Source organism: Rattus norvegicus, chromosome 1 (assembly GCF_021556685.1).
Source record: "Rattus norvegicus strain SHRSP/BbbUtx chromosome 1, alternate assembly SHRSP_T2T, whole genome shotgun sequence".
Classification (NCBI taxonomy): Eukaryota; Metazoa; Chordata; class Mammalia; order Rodentia; family Muridae; genus Rattus; species Rattus norvegicus.
In genome coordinates, this window is record NC_141534.1 from 15,852,814 (window position 1) to 15,875,064 (window position 22,251).

General features: G+C 43.3%; 1 protein-coding gene across 1 annotated transcript in view; it reads right to left on the reverse strand.

Annotated features, from left to right (window-relative positions):
* Pex7 (peroxisomal biogenesis factor 7) overlaps positions 1–21,820 on the reverse strand; it is a 63,195-nt gene extending 41,375 nt beyond the window's left edge. Inside the window, exons 1-5 of the mRNA NM_001034147.1 lie at positions 21,657–21,820; positions 19,799–19,856; positions 18,164–18,314; positions 4,287–4,364; positions 3,586–3,694 (exon numbers count right to left, since the gene is read on the reverse strand). Of these exons, the coding sequence (NP_001029319.1) occupies positions 3,586–3,694; positions 4,287–4,364; positions 18,164–18,314; positions 19,799–19,856; positions 21,657–21,771 (511 nt within the window). The 5' untranslated portion in view covers positions 21,772–21,820. The remainder of the gene's footprint in view (positions 1–3,585; positions 3,695–4,286; positions 4,365–18,163; positions 18,315–19,798; positions 19,857–21,656) is intronic.
* Positions 21,821–22,251: the final 431 nt, after the last annotated feature.

Sequence of the window (22,251 nt, forward strand, 5' to 3'; positions counted from 1 at the left end):
ATAGACTCATGGCCACTCCCCATTACATCATCAGAAATAGGCCCATGGCCACGCCCATTACATCATCAGAAATAGACCCATGGTCACTCCCGTTGCATCATCAGAAATAGATCATTAATTTAGCAGTTCCAACAGAGCAGTTCCAAGACTAGATAGTACTTGTCAAATCAGGTTAAACACTTGATTCAGCTAAAAACACCCCAAACTTACTCCTAAGGACATTCCATTCAGCAGGCCTGCCATAGCTCAGAACTCTGCTGTTGTTTACGCTTCCCCAGTGATTCTATGGCAGCAGGTTTGGAGTCATCAGGCTGGTCAGTTGTCACCTAACGGTACACTCAAATTCTAGAGCCAGCTACTCTAAGCACTGTTGTCAGATGGGCCCAGGCTGCTCAGTGGCAGAAGACATGAACGACAAAGGTGGACGTGTTACTCGTCAGGCGGTCCTGGCCCTTCATGGCCTCTGTCACCTCACTCTCACTTGCTATAAGGCAGTGCTCAGACACCACCTCCCTGGGAAAGCACCCTGACCAGATCTGCAGCCCACAAGCCATGCCGTTTCCAGAGTTTGAGTACTCGCTCCCAGGGTCCTTCCTCTGCATCCAGGAAGGCAGTGTCTAAGTCTGAGGCACATTAACTAAGCCATCATAACAACCTCATGGCACATTTACTGTCATCACCACTGTCTCAGAAGTAATGGAGAGATACAGGCTAAACAGCAAGGCCAAAGACAGCCATGCAAAAGTGAGGAAGCACAACTGGATGCAGGCTGCCAAGCTCCAGAGTCCGCCATGTTCCTAACTACTATGCCTGACCACTCAAAGGAGCGGCCCTTTACCATCCTACGTTAGTGCTGTTTCTTCCTCTTCCTCCTCCTCCTCCTCCCTCTCCTCCTCTTCCTCTTCCTCCTCCTCCCTCTCTTCCTCTTCTCCTCCTCCTTCCTTCTTCTTCCTTAGCAATTGTCTTACTAAAGAGGGCTCAAGGAGGGCAAGAGAGTGCCGTTATCCATCACTGACTCGCCAGTACCCAGGAGCAGTGGGCATTCAATTGCTATCTAATGGATTAGCTGACAATGTCTCAAAAATCAAGATGAATTCTAAAAACGTTTTTTAAGTTCTAATAAATGGGATTCCATATCTTATGTAATAATAATCAAAAACTTTAGTGTCCAGCCATGAAAGGCATTTAGCTATAAAAGAACGCACAGATGCTATAGGAAATGTGTAAGGACAAGTATTCATATTAGATGGCACACTCATATAATCCCAACACTAAGGAGGCCAAGGAGACTGCAAGCTGAAGGCTGGTTTGCGCTATATAGTAAGACTTTCATGATTCAAAAATTCTCTCTCTCTCTCTCTCACACACACACACAAAATTAGAACTTTAATAACAAACAAATTAACATAATAGTAAGGTAAAAGGAATTTTTAAAAACTTAGAAGTTTTACTTGACATTTTTCATATATTAAAAACTATGACTGTTAAATTTAATTCTTATTTAAAAGTTACAAATTAAATTTCCAGCTGTAGTGGGAGGGAGGCATGTTCAGCTCACTGTGAGGAAGGTGTAGTCTGTGTCACTAATACCTTCAGGATTTGAAACCACAGAAGGTAAGGCCAAGGGAGGTCTTCTCTAAAGGGAATTCATGCCACTTTCAACCCAACTTCTATCCTTACAAGAGTTTTAACTCCCTCCATGTTAGGACTTTTCAACACTGGTAATGAACTGTGGTCAGCTCGCAGACCGTTTCACAGAAGGCATGAAGCCTGGAACGCTGCATTATGTTAGAAGGATTGGAGACGACGAAATCAAGCTATACGCAAGGCTTTACGTTTCAGTCCCACACAAGCTGCGTTATAGCTGCTGCCATTTACTTAGTCCTTCTCCGGCCTCACGAGCAGCGGTGCCACAGAAAGATGAAAGCCACACTCAGGTATGGAAGGGACCTGAAGAGCTGAGGTGCCACTCCACAGACCGTGCTTGTCCAGCACGCAGGGAGCGCTGGGCTTGATTCTCAGCACCACATGAAACCCGGCGTTGCAAGGAGGATGGGGTTCAGGGACCAGCTGGGGTTACACACAACCCTGTCTTCAAAAAGGAAAAGAAGCTGGGGATGTAACTTAATGGCAGACTGCTTGCCTAGGAAGTGCTGCCATGGTCAACCCTAGAACTGAAAAACGGAGAAGAAAATGGAGCTGGAAAAAAATGTTTTACTAATTTTATTAATTTAATTTTAAAAGAAAAGATGGTTTGGAAAAGATTTCATTCCAATCACAGACTTTCAAGAAAGCTAGAATTAAAGCTCAGAGATTTTGGAGATAATTTTACAGATATTTTGATAAGCTGACATTGTAGTGGTCTTCATTTCAGAAAAGAATACTGGTAATTTTTATCAAGGACAAAAGGCATTTCTTACATGAATGACACTTTCACACATAGACATTACCATTACTATTAGAGTCTCAAAAATTACATAATCTAAGTGGGCTTTGTATACAAATTACCTAAAGGTTTTGAGTTGTCATTAATCAAACAACAATTCAGGAATTTAGGGGAAATGAATAGCTCTTAATTTTTAGAATTAAAATATAAGACACTAGCAAGGGATCTCAGAGTTTTACTCCTACGGCCCACTTCGTATAATTCAGTAGCTCAGGACACAGATACAATTTACTGAGGAAGTCACCCTGGCCCTGTCTAGTCGCTGCCTGTCTTTGGCTGGATTGGTAAATGAGGGGACAACTAGAAACTCACTGCCTCTTCTCTAGCTACTGCCTCCTCCTCTCAACACCTCACTGTGCAAAAGAGCTTCTGGTACTTTATGTCTCCCCAAAGTTCTCAGGATCAACAAACATTTCCCATAAAGTGCCAGACATAAATAATTTGGCCTGAAGGGCTCTCAGGTTTTTGTAACAACAGCTACTTAATCTTGTTAGGACCGTATAAAAGCAGCCACAGATATGTAAATTGTTGATGGGGCTGTGAGTCCCGTGGTTTTCCACCTGTGCCGTCTTCCCGGGTGCTCTGGTTAAAGGAACGGCCTTAGTTAACCAACTCTGAGCCAAGGACACAATTTTATTCACCAAGTCATAGACCTCAGCTCCAAACTCAACCTACTCATAGGCTCAGTAGTGTTATGAACAAAGCAGAAATAAAGCAAACCTCTTTTAAATGTATTTTAAATTATGGTATGACATTATAAATCAAAAATCTGTCCGTACCAAAATAACAAAACAAAACAAAACCAAAAAAACCTCAACATTTATTGTTAAAAGGGTTACATTTACTAAAACACAATCTGGGGCTCAGTCCTCTGAAAATGTCAACGGGCTGACAGGCAGTGAATAAAAGGAGAGGTCCTAAGGGTTGTTATGTTAGCTCAGTGGCAGAGTACAGATTCTGGTTTCAACCTCCAGCATTGGGGGGGCTGGGGGGGTGAGAAATTAAATATCCTAAGGGCATAACATGGGCACAGACTCCCATTTTCTCTGAATCTAGAGTGCACGGCGCCACCTAATGGTAAAAAAGTAGGCCACCCTTTCACTACAAATAAGGCTTCTGGGAACTCAAAAATTATTTACCTGAGGCTGAAGCAAAACAACCAGGGATGTGGGGAGACCAGATTGTGCTGTAAATGACACTCTCGTGGCCTCTAAAGGTACACAGAGAATTTCCAACAGTTGGATCCCACTGAAAACAAATGAGATGAATTGATCAACAAAGGTTAACGTAAATGTGCACTCTTGTGTATACTATGTAGCACTATATGTACAACATAGATACCTTATGAATATCATCACATTTATTATACATATAGGATATATATTTTTAAAAATATTTTAAGGTTTATTTTTACATAAAATAAGGTAGTCTTTAAGGAACAAAGTAAGATAATTATTAGGTTGTAGCCAAAATGTTGTAAATTTTTTTTAGTTCTGGTAAGAATTTTAATATACACTTTTGAAAAGAAATCTAATTGATCACATTTAAAACTATAGAATACTTTAGGAAAAAAGTCAATGGCAGCGTGTAAGAAAACGGTTTTAAATGTGGTAATACTACATACCACTTTGACAGTTTTAAATGCAGTAATACTACATACCACTTTGATAATTTTAAATGCGGTAATACTACATACCACTTTGACAGTTTTAAATGCGGTAATACTACATACCACTTTGACAGTTTTAAATGCGGTAATACTACATACCACTTTGACAGTTTTAAATGCAGTAATACTACATACCACTTTGACAGTTTTAAATGCAGTAATACTACATACCACTTTGACAGTTTGGTCCCAGGAGCCAGACACTACAAGTTGTTCATCTCTGGTTTGGCTCCAATCAACACTGTACACCTAAAAAACACATTTTTAATGTTTAGGGAGCAAACAGCATCCAGTTAAATATTACATTTTGGTTCTAACAGTGTCAACGGCTAGTAACTAACTCACTCTGAAAACATGAAGCACTGTCCATTTCTACATGGTATGTGAAAGCAGAAAGGTGACCCTGTCCATTCTCCCATGCTAACTCCCTAGAGACTGACTCCAGTCTGCCTGACTAGAAGTAAGTCTACAGTTTCCAAATCTCCTTCACCAAGCCAAGCTATACATACTGTTAAATCTACTAAGCGATCATTACTTAGAGCACCACAAAGAAATGTCAAAGCAGACAAGGCAGTCATCTTTAAAAGCTTGCTTGCTTGGTGTTCATCAGAAAGCATTAAGATTCAATTAATACCCCTGCCTGGCCCTCCTTAGAAGAGGGTTTATAGGAAGCAGTGCTACTCCAGCTGACCTCTTGGCAGGGAGCTGTGGTTATGCAACAGCGCTACTCCAGTGCACGCCTCTGTCTCAGCACGCCAGTTCAAAGATGCTGTCTGAGAGCTTACACACCATTACTCTACCACTGTATACTGTAACTTGCATCCAGTGATATGTGTGCCTAATTATCCTTTATGAGAGCAATCTAGACACGCACCAGGGCTTATCACTGAGTATGACTAGCCAGCAGGCTATTTCGAGTGTTAAAACTTTAGCTCCTACATATATGTAAGAGACGAGTGTGGGTTTGTTGTGAAGAACCTGCAGGGGAAACATCACTGATACTGATCTGCACTTTATTTAACATTGTGATGCTTTGTCGCCTAAGACATTGTGGTGGTTTGAACGATAATGGCCTCCATAGGCTCGTATATCAGGCTCGTATATTTGAATGCTAGCCCCCATATTTTGGCCCAGAGACCTCAGACATAGCTCTCAGCTGTTGATCCAGTGTCTGCCTGCATGCTATTGTGCTCCCCACCATGATGGTGATAGTCTAAACTTCTGAAACTGTAAACCAGCCCCCAATTAAAACTCTTCTATATCGCAAACAAAACAAACAAACAAACAAACAAACAAAAAACTCTTCTATAAGAGTTGCCTAGGTCGTGGTGTCTTTTCACAGCAATGGAACAGTGACTAAGACAGACACGGAATCCAAAACGTCAAACTTAGAACAGTGGTGACCACAGGCTGAGAGGGTGGAGGCAGAAGTGACTTTGGCCAAGTGGTACAAACTTTTAGTTATAAAATCAATACATTCTAGAGATATGAGGTTAATAATCACATATGCTGGAAAGATGCTAAGGATGTTGATCTTAAATGTGCTCTAACTAAATATGTCAGCACCTATATTAAGTGATGATAGAGTTAATCGACTTTATTGTGGGATCACAACTAAGGGCATACTCAGTGGACTGTGGTAAAACTCACAAATACTGTTTACCCATTAAATATAATTTTTTATTTTTTACCTATACTTTAATGAAATTGGCCAGTGTAAATTATTAAAGTTCCAAAAACAGGTAAATAAATCAAATAGTTTATATTTTGTACATCAAGGATGTTTTTACATTTTTATTTCTTAAAATGCTGACTATGCTCAGTGTGGTGCCACACGTTTATATCCAGCACTTGGGAGACAGAAACAGGAAGCCAACTTGGCTAATAAAGTAACTTCAAGGTCAGCCAAGGCTACATATGAGACCACATCTCAAATTCCCAACGAACACCCTGCATTAAAAGAATATCCTCAGTACCTCTGACTCCGCCCCAACCCTGCCCTCCCACTGCTCATGTTCTAACGAGGAGAGAAGAAAACAAACCAACGACCAGAAAAGTGAGGTAGACAGCGCTTGACACCAGATTGTCCTCTGGCTCTAAGTGCATGTGCACTCAGTCCGACATGAGCTCACACACACATACACACCCACATATGCAAAAAGTTAAACTGAGTTTAAGCTTAAAACAGATGTAAGTGTGAAAGGATTGCTATGATGGGAGATCAAGTTCCTGCAGGACTTGAGGCTGGCCAAAAGGTGAGTAGGCTTAAGAAGCAGACGTGAGAAACACAAACAAGGCTGGGTGTGGTAGCACACGCCTGTGAACCCAGTACTCGAAGAGTCTGAGGCAGATGTAGTGGCCTGAGGTGCGTAGTAAGAATCTCAAAGGGAGAAAAAAAAAATAAAAGGAAGATTCAGTACCCAGGGATCAGGGCTGGGGAACACTGAAAGCTTTCAGGCAACTGTGGGTGAAGGCAGCATTTAAAACAGGGAAGACTGGAGGAAGGAAGATACCATGACACACTCTGAGTAGCTAGGACAAATGGGCAATTACCTCAAGTTCTAAAAAACGGTTGGCAGCCTGCAAGATACTGGGGGACAGAGATGAAAAGGAAACCTGGGCTCCATGGAACCAGCCCCAAGTCAATTCATTCCACTGTCAACAGACACAAACTAAACACTTAGTATCAGTAGCAAGGGCATGGGGGTGGGATGCTTGGGAGGGTAGGCAAGAGCAGCCCTCGTGGGCCTTACCCCTTAGTGGGAGAAGGAATCTATACAGACGTAAACATAAAAACTATGAGGAAAAGAAAAGCAGAGTAACAACAAGGGCAGCCAGTTACTTCTCAATACAATTCAGGGGAAAACACGCCTGTGAGACCTGAGCATTTTAAAAAAAGCCTTTGGGGAGAGAGAGAGAGCAAGGAAAGACTTGAAGCAAGAGACAAGCTTGGCCCCCACCCAGGAACACCAAGAGCCACAGGTTAAGAGAAGAAACATCTTAACAGGTGATGTCTAAAGTTTGCTATGACTCCTCTCCGATTACTGCCATCAACCATTAGCTAACTTAGAGTACAGCGACTCTCTGACCACCCTCCCATCCGCCCCTGCCTGTTTTTATGCAATGTGGCCTTTATCCAGCTTGAACCAAAGCATTTTTGTAAGTACAGATTAATATCACTGCCCTGGTCGAAGTCTTTCGGCGTCATGTGGCTCCTGCAGCTTTCCGGCTTCATTCAGTGCTATGTGAGATTCATCCATGACGACTTGTATTGCCCAAAGGTCAAAATCATGCAAAACTATGCACGCCTTTGGGGCGCATGCATATGGAGGCACAGAAAGTGTAAACAGAAAGCTGAAGAGAGCAGTTGCTTCTAGCGAGATGGAAGAATTATAATCAGGGGACTGCAGAGCATAAGTAGGGTTTTATTTCTTAAGCTACATGGTGAATATTCAAGTGTCCAATGTACCATTTTTACATCTTACATATATGTGTGTAAAATGTTTCCTAACAGTACAAGTCAGCAACGCCTTCCCACAGACCCCCCACTCATTACCCAGATGCTGGCTGTTCAAGCCCATGCTTCCTTCCTTGTCAGCGAGCACACTGCCTCGGTCTACACTCATGCTCTCCCTCAGAACCAACAATGTTCTCCCTGTCCTGGCCCAGGCAAGAGGCTCCTCACTTGTAGCACTGTGTCCACTCTCAGCCCTTGCCACGGCCTCTCTCCATGGCACAATCGAGAACCCAGGACAGCCTGCAGATCTGCTCACTTTCCTAGCTGGGCCAAGCATAGTCTCTCACTCTGGGCAGAGGTAAGGGAAGCTCTGGGATGCATAACAAACTAGACGGGAAACCTCTTGGTCTCTGTATGCTGCTCATTTCTCCTGTTTGCAGTGCCCCTCCATGAGCACTGGAAGAACGGACACTGCAAACTGTCAAACCGAATACAAAGAGACAACGTGCAGCACCAGCCTCATTTCAAAAGCAGGGTGCCATAGATGGAATCACTCTTGGCACTGAATAAAATCAACTGGAGAAACAGGAGAAGAAAGTATACACTGGCAGTATTTGGGCCACTGTAGCAGAGCCGTACTTCATCAGAACAGTTTGAGAGGACACAGTCTATGACAGAAACCAACTCCCGCAGAGCTTCTGTTAATCTGCCCTAAGGTAGTGCCCTTTTGTAAAGTGATCTACTTAATTAAAAATAGTCAAATGGAGACTTGCTTAGAATTTTCACTTAACCTGCATGAATGCAAAAGAAAGGAAGAGTGATTTTTAATCTCGGTGACTAAAAAGGGTTATTTCTTTTACTGTAGAAAACTTGTAAGTCTTCTTCTCCATGGAGATTTGAAGGTGTCCATGAAGATAGAGTATCCCACATGGCTGCCATTTTGTCCATCACTCTGTTCCCCTTGTTTCACTGTTCCCTGTCACTAGCTGTTGACTGCAACGGCTACTATCAGATTATCCCCCTTCCTCAGACCACTTCACCCTAAGCACCTAGCACACAAGGACCTTCTTTTATCATTAGCATAGATCATATCTATCCTTTGAATATTAAGAATGGCTTCCCTCAAGGTATCTAGTAATATATATTTGTCTGATTGTCACAAAACTGTCATTTACAGCTACAGTCATGTCTGTTGAGTCCCTTCTAGGCTGACATGCCCCTTCTCCACCTTCCAGAGACACCTAACTGCTGAAGGAATGGTGTTGTTCACCCTGCACAATACCCGACATGCTGGATGTGACCATCTCTTCATGGCAGTCCTTCATGCATCCCATTTCATCGAAACTGGAAGTCAGATCTGGAGGCTTACCCAGATTCAGCTCAATTGTTTTAGCTTCCTATTCAATCAGGAGGTGTATAACTTCAGATTGGCCCACTTTTCGTGATTGTAGATGGTTCAGAGAATGTTTCGGTTGTAGATTAACAGTTTTAGCGTCTGCAGATGACCCTCTCCCAGAGTCGTCATTTCAATCGTGGACTAACAGCTTTAGCCTCTGCAGACAAGCGTCTCCCAGAGTCACTGGTTCACCACAGGCCACTACAGGCCAATCTGCTGTTACTCCTTCTGTATACGTTTTACAGGATTCTACTACAAGGAATTTTCTAATCAAACTTCTGTTGCTCCACAAAGAAGTCATACAGAAAAGGCAATGCATGCCATGAAAAAAAAAAGAAGAAGAAGAAGAAGCTGGCCATACTACTAATCTTCCACCATGGTAACTTTCTTCAGGTTATCACAATTTCATGTACAAAAAATAAAGAGTTGACTGCATGGGTGTGTGTGCGCACGGACTCAGTGCCTTGATTCCGTCTTTCTGATGTTCAGAGTGTGCTGTCTTTGGCCCCTGAGAGTCCCTTCATGTCGTCTCTTCTCAGCTTTGGACATCGCTCCAAAATCATCCTGCCTTCAGACACAAGACGATGTCTTAGATGTCTTGTCTACGTCCTCTCCGGTCCTAGAGCCCACTTCTCCATAGCCCACTGGGTGTGTCACAAGACTGTTTAGAGGCTGTACTATAGGCACTGAGGATGTCACTGCAGATGAGTGAATGCTTCTCTTTACAGGACAAAGACCTCGGAAATATGCATTTTTACCAGAGGAAAAATAAACCTTACGGTTAGATAAACAACTCATACCCGATTTTAAGATAAATGTTCTACATATCTTCTTTATTCCAAAACTCTTTTCTTTTACAATAAAACGTCTGGTTTCAAGGCCTGACTGTGGTTAGGCATCATCTTACTATACACAGATGAGACTTTCAGAATAACGACACTGATTTTTCTGAGTGCAGTGAAATCTCTATTATCTCACACTCATGAGATAGACCACATCACAGATGGTAAGCACAGTACTACCTTTTAAAGTCACTTGAATTAATGATTTCAACACCTGGTAATGGAGTCATCTACCAGGCCGTAGATCATTTCTTTGGTATGTCTTTTTTTGTCCTGCTTTAAACTGTGATTTCTAATTTTGTAAAATGTTTCACTGGTGCTAGGTCAAAACTATAATAGGACTTATATCCAAAGAAATCTTACTTCCATTTTTGGGTCAGGGCTCTTTCTCTCCCACTCGTTTTTTTATTTTTGTTTTTTTTTTTTAAACAAATGTTCATTTATTATATATGAGTACACTGTAGCTGTCTTCAGATACACCAGAAGAGGGCGTCGAATCTCTTTACAGATGGTTGTGAGCCACCATGTGGTTGCTGGGAATTGAACTCAGGACCTCTGGAAGATAGTCGGGTACTCTTAACCGCTGAGCCATCTCTCCAGCCCTCTCCCACTCGTTTTACATGCAACTAATATTGTTAGTTTTAAACTGCATTGCTATTTCTTGTTTTTGTTGTTATTATATTTATAACAAATGTAAATAAATTATATGACTGCACACATTATACTATAGGCCTCTTATCTAAAGGTTAAGTTTTATATACTTTAAAATAATTCTCCCATGAGATAGACTTTATATGAGCTTATAACAAAACTGAAAATAATTTCCAGTTTCATATATAAAATTATAAAGTATGATTAAATAAAGTCAGCCTTGGTCACACATTCTTATAATCACAATACTTGAAAGGCTGAGGTAGGATTATGAGTTCAAAGCTATTCTTTGCCACATAGTAACTTCAAGACCAGCCTAGGCTATACAGCCACCAAAGCAAAGACTGTCTTAAAATAATAATAGCTTGCCTAGCAAGCACAAGGCCCTGGGTTCGATCCCCAGCTCCGAAAAAAAAAGAAAAAAATACTACTAATAATTGCAATTCTTATCTATGGTTGGTTCCCTTGCTGGCTTGCTCTGAAGACAGCCATAGTATTGATACCCACACTGAGCACATGGGAAAAATGACAGATCTGTAGCAATAATTATGCATGAAAATCTTTCTCTACTCAAACACTGCATTACAGTTTCTGTATATCTAAAACCACCATTTTGTCTTCTTTAAATTTTTAAAGGAAGTTTAGAGTTTAGACATGAATAACAATGATGCAAGGTAAAGCTATTGTTCTGGTTTCATCTCTGTTGCTGACAAAAAGCAACAGGGTTAGAAACAAGTCTGTTATCGGCATCTCAGGGCAGTCAAGGCCTGAGCTCTTGCAGCTTCTCACTTCACAGTCGCAGCCAGGAGCAAAGAGAAAATGCTGCATGATACAGGCCTGTGGCTCGGCTCCCTGACCTCACTCAGGACCCCTTGCCTGTGGAACAGCACTGCCCACAGGGGCTAAATTCTCTATAATCCTCAACAGCCCACCTGATCTGCACAACTCCTCATGAAGAGGGTGATTCTGGGTTTTGTCAAGTTGATAGTTAAAACTAACCAACACGGCCATTAGAGATTCTTTAAATTTACCCAGTGAACTACTGGGGATTAGCATACATGCCTGGTGCATAGTACGTGCTACCAGCATGGGCCTGTCTAGTGCTCTTAATACAAGTACAGGTTTTAAAATGCCTCATGGTGCTCCTTTAACAGTGGGGGCAGACAATACAACCTACAGGCAGTAAAATTCAAACAAAGAAAACTAATTAGCACATCTCTAACTAGAAGATAGTTTTTCTACATAGTCACAGAGTTTTAAACCACCATATACCTGCAATATCTACTCTAAAATAAATGGCTGCTTGTGACAAAATATGCAAAGGGAGATAGATATATTGTGTATAGTTATTACAACCCTTTAAAAGGAAATAAGAGAGGCTGGAGTACAGCTCAGCAGTAGAGTGTTTCTCTAACATGCACAAGGCACTGGTCTAACACCAGCATCACCAAAAATGGGAAAAAAGAAAGAAAGAAAAAAAATCCCTTTTGTGGAGAAATCTTTCATGGTACTTTAAGTGGAAATGTATATCTAAAGGGACCATACTAAATATTCGATCATCATTCTACATTAATATTTTATTGGTGTTTATCAATACAGATGTGTCAGCCTCTCTCCTTATCAAAGAGTACATTATTAATTCACATTTTAAAGTGAAGACATAAATCACTCAGCACGTTATTACTATGAAATAAGTGGATACGATTTCTCTGTAGCAGAATATGAACAATGGCATGCTCTGCTCAAAGCTTAGTTTTTATAAGCACTTGAAAACTACACGTCTTGTAAAAAGAAAAGAATGCTCCAAGCTGGGGGTGTAGCTCAATTGGGCGAGTGTCTCTGACCGGTATGCACCGGCTCTGGGACATGCGCCATTCCAGCACCACATACACTGTGCACGCCCAGACAGACCTACAACCCTAGCATTCAGGAGTTGCAGCCATTAGATGAGACGTTCAAGACCATCCTTGGCTACATTAGGGACTGGAAGCTAGCCAGGACCAAAAACTGTCAGAAAGAAAAGAGCGAGGAAACCAAGTGGAAAAGACTGATTCTGCAAATCAAGAAACCTTGCTCTTCAGTAAGGAGAACAAATGTGTAGTGTCTCATGAGCATCCTAGCAAACTGAAAACAACGGGAGAGGGATGGACGCAGCTGACTCTGCTTCGCCCTCAACAGCACAGCGCTGCTCTAGGTCCTGAAGCAGAGACAAGTTCCCAGTCTGCCCTCCCTGCCTTTCTGTCTGTTTTCTTGTGTTGTTGTAGTTGTTGTTGTTGTTGTCATCGTCGTTGGTGTCGTCGACATCGTCACTGTCCTCCTTGCTGAACTCTGCAGTCTTTCCTACTCTTCTGCCCTGTTATACTTGGCACTGACTAAGGCTACGTCACTTTAAGGGGCTTAAAAGAAGCAATGGCCTCTGCAGACACTAATACACAGTACAGAGAAGAATCTGAGTCCTGCTCTGATGGTAAGTTGGCGGCAAGCACCTGTACCCACCGAGTCACCTCACCCACCATCCCCTGATGCTAAGTTGCTTTCTTTTTTCTTTGATGCCACAAAGGCCTTCAATCCCAAAGCCTAATACTGATCTAAGTCTTGGATTTCTCCTTCTGCTCCACCTGAAAGTTGACTGCTGGATATACTTCCCCCAGAAGGAACACACCAGAATAAAATGCAAGGTAAGAACAATGGAGGCCAAAGGGGAAATGGGGAAATGGGGATGCATTGAAACCTGTATAAAAACCCCATATGGAAACCCATGACCTGTACGCTAGTTTTTAAAGTTCAGGTTGGAAATAAGAAATCAAGTACCTGGAGAAATTCAGAGTTTTATTTCCTAGTCTCACTCTGAAGGTACACACAGCTCGTACTCAATGTTAGCCGGAGCTGAAGCACCCTTAAGGATCCTGACCTAAACTACGCCAGTATACTCAACTTAGAAATGAAGAGACTGGGGCTTAGGGAGAAACCAGTCATTTATCCAAAGCTCCTTTGCATACAAGGTATGAACTAGGCCCACGGTTACCTAAAGCCATGCCGTGCATCCCCATGTAAGCCGTGCAGGAGAAGATGGCCCATGGCTTGTCCTTTTCCTTTGTATTGTGCTTTCCTGAACACATAGAACTGTCTGTGCTTACCCAGTTACAAATGTATTCAACAAATATGCATTATTAGTTCCTGACCTGAAATTATCCTGTTTCCCCAGTACTTGGAATGCGCAATGGACACCCATCTCCTTGTCCCTCGATACTCTAAACTCCTGTGCTGAAATCACACCCACCAATCTGATGAGAAGGAGTGGGTCCTTGAGAAGGTGACTAGCTAAGAAAGGTGGAGTTCTCATGAATGGGGTGGGTGTCCTCATAAAAGGAATCCCTCCAGGCACGGTGGCTCATGACTGTAATGCTTGAGAAACAGTCAGGAAGACTGCCAGCCTGTGCCTCATGGTGCGTTTCAAGCCAGCCTGGTCTACAAAGCTACAGAACAGATTACATCAGACAATCAAACAACACTAGGGATTCTTTGTCTTCTTTCCATCCTGTGATGATACAACAGGATCACAGTCTACAGCCAGAGGACGGCGGGATCTGACCCTGTGGCACTCTGACATCCTATGATGATACAACAGGATCACAGTCTACAGCCACCAGTGGGACCTGACCCTGTGGCACTCTGACCTTGGACTTCAGCTTCTAGAACTTGGACACACCTCAGTTATCGACGAGCTGCTCAACCTGTATGCTTTGTAGGCACCCCGAGCGTTCTTGGGTTACCACATATTCTTGGACTAATCACAGAATAGCAGCCCGCACTAAGAAGTCAGGATCAATACATGAGGATGCACGGAAACAAACATGTAAAAGGCGGTTACTTCCCACGAACAAGCTTATCAGTAAGACAACAGCAACAACAAGAGCAATCAAGCAAGAAATCTGTTAGAGTCACTCTTAGCTAACTGCCAAAGCATCCTGACACAAATGTTTACCAAAAGTTACCTTTGGGGAGTCTAGAGAGAGGCTCAGCGAGTAAGACTGCTTTCTGCACAAGCATGAAAATACGAGTTCTGAAGCCCAGTATCCACAGGAAGAGGCCAGGTATTACTGCACATCTATAACACTGATGGTGTCCGGAACAGAGGCAGGAGGATCATAGGAGCTTCCTGGCTGCTGGGCTAGCTCTGAGTTCAGTGAGACAATTCATCTCAAAGAAATAAGGGAAGCCTGACAGAAAAGGACAAGCTGCATCCCCTTTGGCCTCTGAACACACACTCAAGCACACAACATACACACTGCCCCATACACACTCGAAAACATAGGTGCACATGTATAACACATGCATGACCCCCCACAAATACAATCCAAATAAAACAATATTAAAAAATTATGTTTGAGAAATAAACAATCTAGAATAGTACAAAATGTCTTCAACACAGCCCATCCTCAAAGCTTCAGAGAATGATGTGTGAACAAGAGTTTGTTGCTACAGAAAGCAGACTTGAGCCCAAGAGAAGCCATTTTTCTGACCATGATTAGTACAATCTAAAAGTCAAACAAATTAATTCCAGAAATAGAAAAACCCATAAAGATCATCCATCAGGGACATTCCAAACAGAACTTCCTAGAGAATAGAGAGAGACCACTAGGTATAGGAAAATGGTCTGTGCATTAATTACAATGGCTGCTTTAGCACATGTTAAAAACAAACACATATCTACCAATCCGATGGCTCACGACTATTACAGATAGATAGATATGTGAATCCAAAGGCTCGTGACTGTTCTAAACAAATGCATACAGCTGTGAATCCCATGCCCTGTGATTATTACAAATAAATGTGCATGGCTGGGAAGCCGACGGCTCCGGACTATTACTCTAGAACAGATGACGGAGCAGCTCACAGGAAACATTGAAGCAGCCCATTGCTTCCTGTCACCGGTTCTTACCTTAGGATGGGCTCACCATCATCCTCACTTACACAAAGAACCAACGAAAGGCAACACAATTTTAAGAAAAAACGTTGAGAGGAAAGGATAGTTTTAAAGAAAGAAGGTTAAAAAAATTATTTGTAACACAAATTGTGTAAGAAAAAGAAAAAGTAAGCTTTTATATAATGTAATATAAAATACGGCCTGCTAGTTCACGCCTGTCATCCTAGCACTTGGGACACTGAAGCAGGAGAGCCACTAGCTCAAGTTCACTTCAGTTACACTGTGATTCCCCAGGCCAGCCTGGTCTATAAGAGCCCCTACATCATAGGAATTACAACAGTCAGCAAGAATGATGGGCTGCCACATCTGAATTTTGGACTTGCTGCTCTTAAGGAATTCATTCCTTCATTAAACACCCTAAGTTCCTCTTTACCAAAGTTGCCGTTACCCAGTGATTTTTTTCCCCAAACATGGTAATTTATAACCATATTATATGAGGAGCAGTCCCAACACAAGAAGGTAATCTTATTTTAGAACTAATTATAGAACTACTGAGCTTTTTTTTTTTAATTTTTATTAGATATATTTCTTTACTTACATTTCAAATGTTATTCCCCTTCCCAGTTTCCTGTCCATAAGTCCCCATCCCTTCCCTTCCCCCTTCCCCCTTCTCCATATGGGTATCCCCCCCATACATCCCCCTTGCTGCCCCCCCATATTCCCCTGCACTGGGGGCCCATCCTTGGCAGGACCAAGGGCTTCCCCTTCCACTGGTGCCCCAACAAGGCTATTCATTGCTACCTATGAGGTTGGAGCCCTGGGTCAGTCCATGTATAGTCTTTCGGTAGTGGCTTAGTCCCTGGAAGCTCTGGTTGGTTGGCATTGTTTTTATGGGGTTGCAATTTTAAAAATAGTTTTAACTATACAATGTTATCTAAGATGCTCACATAACTCAGTTTTTTTTTCCACAAAACAGTAATGATTTAGCACGTAATAAACACTTGTTAAAGCCTAAGGGGAGGCGGGCATGAGGGTAGGTAAGGCTTGAAAGCACATTTGCAAGTCTTCCTTTGATGGCTCTATGCTAAAGTTAAAAGCCAAGAGAGAATGTCTTCATCACATTCCTTAGAGCTCAGACACGCATTTTGGTACTTCCAAAGTATAAACCAGTTCCTGTGCCTCATATCTCTCTCTCACACACACACATACATACACACACACACACACACACACACACACTCTCTCTCTCTCTCTCTCTCTCTCATACATACACACACTCTCTCTCTCTCTCACACACACACACACTCTCTCTCTCTCTCTCATACATACACACACTCTCTCTCTCATACACACACACAGACACATACACACACACTCTCTCTCATACATACACACACTCTCTCTCTCATACACACACACATACACACACGCGCACGCGCGCATTAATACACACACACACACCCCACCTACACACACACACACCCCACCTACACACACACACACACACACCTACACACACACACACCTACACACACACACTCTCTCTCTCTCTCTCTCTCATACATACACACACTCTCTCTCATACACACACACATACACACACACGCGCGCGCGCATTAATACACACACACTTACACACACACACTTATACACACACACTCACATACACACACACAAACACACACACACTCACACAATACTCATATCTCACACACACACTCATATCACACACACTCTCACATACACACACAAACACACACACGCGTGCACTCATACACACACACTCACACACACACTCATATCACACACACTCTCACATACACACACAAACACACACAGGCGTGCACTCATACACACACTCACACACACACTCATATCACACACACTCTCACACACAAACACACACACGCGCGTGCACTCATACACACACACTCACACACACACTCATATCACACACACTCTCACATACACACACAAACACACACACTCACACACACACTTCATATCACACACACACTCACACACATACACACACACACTCATACACATACACACACACACACACACACACACGCGGAGTCCAAACGACACAAAGCCATTATGTAGATTTACGTTCAGATTTGCTTTAGGGGGCTGAAGCAATGGCTCACGGGTAAGAGCACAGACTGCTGAACACCCAAGCTCAGTTCCCAGCGCCCACGCCAGGCAGCTTGCAAATGCCTATGACTCTAGTTCTCTGGGGAAACCCGGTGCCTCCAGCTTGCATGGGTGTCTGGGCTCACTCTCGTGCATGTGTGCACGCACAGTCACATACACCAATGAAAAAACAATAAGGCTTGATTGTCTCTTAGTGAACCCAGCCTCCTGGCTGGTACTCGATGGTGTTGTTGGAATATACTGAGTCTTACTGAAGCCTAAGGACAATCACGAGAGTCTGTGAACAGCCCTTTCTTCAGGCACTGTGTGTGTGTGTGTGTGTGTGTGTGTGTGTGTGTGTGTGTGTGTAGGCGTGTTCACAGGGCATAATGAAAGCTGTGGCCCTCTGGAGGAAATGATGCCGCAGTGCCTGCTAGAGGCACTGTTATTGCCTAATGAGAAGCCTGACCTTTTCTTTTCTTGTCTCAGGCTAAGAAGTACTTTATGTTTGAATAACAGAATAATAAGTGACATCTGCTATGAACGGTGGAGCTTAACCCTGTCCCCTGAAAGCACTTCTCTGTGCTCATCCCAAAGAGATTTCAAGCAGAGAACTTGTCTTGGAGATTCCCATCATACCTCCTGAGTGTGCTCTTTATAGACCTGGAGAGGCCCTGTGGCTTTGGCAGTGTCCCAGAGCTGCAGTGAGCCGTCACCGCTACAGGTGACAAGGACGTGTTCATTGTTTTCACTCCAGGTAACGTCAAATAAGCCGTCGTTCCAGTCAAAGCTACACCGGAAAAGAGCATACACGCGCAGATCAGAAAACGACGGAACAATCTTAATTTGATAGTTCCCGGGTTTTTCCTTAGTTTTTCACATATTGTAACACACATTACCTCGGACGATCTGTAAAACTGTTGGGCCCTACCTTGGGGTGTTTCCCTTCCCCCTCACTGAGCCTTTCAGCCTGCTATGGCAAGTTGCTTACACCCTTGGCAGCTCTCGGCCCCTGATTTGGGGCCTGGACTTTCCATGGCACCCTTCTCCCCCGCTAGCCTTCCAGCTTGTTGTTAAGAAGTTGTTTATGCCCCTGATTGTGGCCGGGACTTTCCACAACACAGACTTTTCCTGTTTTCCTAGTTGGGGATTTTCACCTGCCTTGTTGTTTTTCCACGGCTTTTGCCTCTGGTATATAAGGAGATCTCAGTAAAGCCCAGACGGCATTCTTTTAACACGAATGACCCGGGTATGTGTTTCTTCTTAAATCTCGCAAGTCTACGCCCGGTTCTCAGTGTCCTGAGGATGCAGGCGTCGACACAAAACTATAAGAGATAAGTAGAGCAGGAACTCCGCAGAGACCTGGAAGCACAGCCCAGGAAGTGCAGGCAGAGAACGCGAAAGCTGAACTAAAAGGAGGTCTCCAACCACTAATGTGACCATGGTATCACTGAAGGTGTACCAGCAGTCACTGCTGCCCATTGTAATGTGCCTCTCACTCACGGCATGCACTAGTCGACCTTTCAAAATACGGACACCAATAATATCAAATACTCCCATAAACCTTTCATCTGAGCTGTATGATACTCATTGCACAAACCTTTCATCTGAGCTGTGAGCGGGTGGTGGCTTTCTAACAGAATCTCTTCTCTCTGCCTTTGATTAATCCCGATAGAAGTGCCATGCGTCCACCAATCAACAGAAACACGGCCAGGCCACGAGATGAGCGGTAGCTCTTGCCTAAGTAAAGCTCAGTTATATTCAGACACAGAAGAGCAGCAGTGTCACAAAGGACGCCAGTGAGCCCACTGATTTAAGTTTAAAATATACAGTTTGTAAGCGGGCACTAGTAAGCTCGAGAGCGTGGCATAATCACAATTCGCAAAAATAATTATGTCACAGTATGTCAACGCAAAAGTTTATTTTTACGTCATAAATTAAAAACCTATTAGTTCCAAATATTCAAACTGTAACAGCCTTAAGACTCTGATTGAGAGGATATGTATGATTAGGAGATGTGGTATTGCTGGAAGAAGTGTGCCATCGGGGGCAGGCTATGGGACTTCAAAACACTTTCCCCATTCCCAGAGTGCATCTCTCTGCCCCCCATCTGTGGCTCAGAACGTGAGTTCTCAGCTGTTCCTGTTGCCAGGACCTTGCTCTGCCATTATTCTCTGACTCTTTAAGACCGTAAGCCTAAATTAAACTCTTTCTTTTATAAGTTGCCTTAATTATAGTGTCCTATCACAGCAACAGAAAAGTCAGTCACCTTACCTTCTAAAAATCTGGAGTCCAGATTCATTTTGATCCAATACCAATAGGGTTCCACAGCCTAGAAGAAAAATACAACAAAACAAAACCCTAAGTCCTGTTGTTGAACCTTCTGGGAGACATCTAGGACGATGTGTTAATTCTGTGGACCAGCTTTAACTACCCCAAACTTCCCGGAAATTAACCATAACTGTATATACACGAAAGGATTAAAAGTTACATGGTCAGAAGTTTTTTTTTTTTTTCTTTTTTTTTTCTTTTCTTTTCTTTTTTTTTTTTTTTTTCCGGAGCTGAGAACTGAACCCAGGGCCTGCGCTTACTAGGCAAGTAGGGGGTAGTTAGTAGTTAGTAGGGGTTGGGGATTTGGCTCAGTGGTAGAGCGCTTGCCTAGCAAGCGCAAGGCCCTGGGTTCGGTCCCCAGCTCCGAAAAAAAGAAAAGAAAAAAAAAAAGTTACATAGTATGCTTCAGTCACTAAACATCCACCTTACCATCTGGCCTGACTGGGATGTAACACCAGTCTGGGGAAACGCATCAAAGTAACAACTAAATCCAGGCCAGGCTGGAGGCACACAAACCCCTCAAGTTGAAGCTAACACCTCTAATAACGGAAGATAAGGAAGGCTCATGCTTACAAACTCCCAAGACTGTGATCCTGCCTTCCTGATACATGTAAAACACATTGATTACAGCATTTTAAGACAAAGTATGTGTGGAAATACCATACACTCTTCAGTCAGGTGTTGGAGACAGTACTCATTTCAGTTAATTACTACTGGCAAGCAATTATTTTTGCTCAAAGACTACTGTCTTCCCCCCACCCCATCCCATATTCTATCAACATCTGATCCAAGTGAATCTGTGCTTGAATTTTACAAGGTAAGGTGACTATAAGCTCACACTCACACTCAACTGTCACTAGAGTCTGAACAGAACTATGCTTTGAGTTTCTGTGATCAGTGAGGTGTGTAAAGTGGTAAAGATCATCCACTTAAACATAACTGATGAAAAAGAAAATCAGCTCTGGGGGCAGAGAAATGGCAGATCCCTCACAAGTGCACAAGACCTAGCTTCTAGTCCCAGCAGCCACTTGATGGCTGACAACCATCAGTAATGGATCCAACACCCTCTTTAAACATCCTCTACTGACCTTAGCAGGTACCAGGTATGCCATGGTTCACAGACATACATATAAGGAAAAAACTCAGACACAGACACACACACTATAGAAAACAATTCCTAAATATTTCAACTTCTTATAAGAAACCTTTATAAAAGACGTAAGTCTTCCTCCTAACTAGTGATCAAGAACTGAAAATCCAACCATGCAAGCACTAAGCACTCATGGTCAAAACTATAAGGAAATAAGTTATTTTTCAGAAATCATATTTTTTTCCTGCAGTGAACAAAAATACTACAGTTCGCTGACATTATGCAATGGCTCGCCACACACTTCTCCTGCGCGTAAACAAGAGATGGGGTATAAGTTAAAATAAATGGCTTGAGCACATAGACATCTCTGCGCATTTATCCATTTTCAATGAGACAACAAAAAGCGAGCACAGAACTTTCTATTTTTTTTTTTCTTTTTCAAGAAAGGGCCCGCGTCGCTCTACGTTTCAGTTGAGGATGGCTTTGAACTCGTGATCTGTTAACTCCATCTTGCATGTGCTGAGAAGTGCATCCTTCTTACAGAAGGGAAAGGATAAGCTACAGACTTCCCTTGGGCTTCAAAGGCCAACTATGCAGAAAGGGGGACCAAGGAGGGAGGGCCGAGCTCTGTCTCCCCCTGGCGGTGGCGAGCGGCAACACGCGCTCAGCAGCGTGTCCTATGCCCGCCCCGGAGGCGCGGCCCGCGCTCACCCGCGATGCCGTAATGCTGCGCAGCGGCACAGGCCAGGCGGCCCGGCAGGTACGGAGAGAACTCGACCGCATAGCCGTGGCGACCCGGCACCCGCAGCGTCCGCGCCGCGCTCATCCCGCCCGCCCGTCGCCACTCGGCCTCCCCACCCGGGCGCGGAAACAATCTCGAGGAAGAAGTGCACGGCCGAGGTTCCCTGAGAGAACTTAGGGAAGGCCGGGCGGAAGTGACGACGCCGACCCGCGGAATCCTAGATTTTGATTGGTCCACATAGAAAAGGAAGAGGACTCCGGGAAGACCATTTTTCTTTTGGGCAAAAACCCCAGCGATTTGCAACTGGTCTTCCAGAGATTGTTCTAGATTTAAGAGAAAAGATATCAGTTAGGGGTCACTTCTGAGAGTTGTCCACGTTTCGTGGCAGCCTCCATAGCGGGGCACCTTGTGTTTTTAATTGCTTGAACTTTCAACAATTTGCTGTTCTGGCATTTTCCTGATGATTACGAAATAAAAGCCACAACAAACTCAAAAAGCAGTCAGTGAGTCCAGAGGCAACGAATGGAGTGCTGTGTTGCCCCAAGGTAATTTGAATCAGACAAC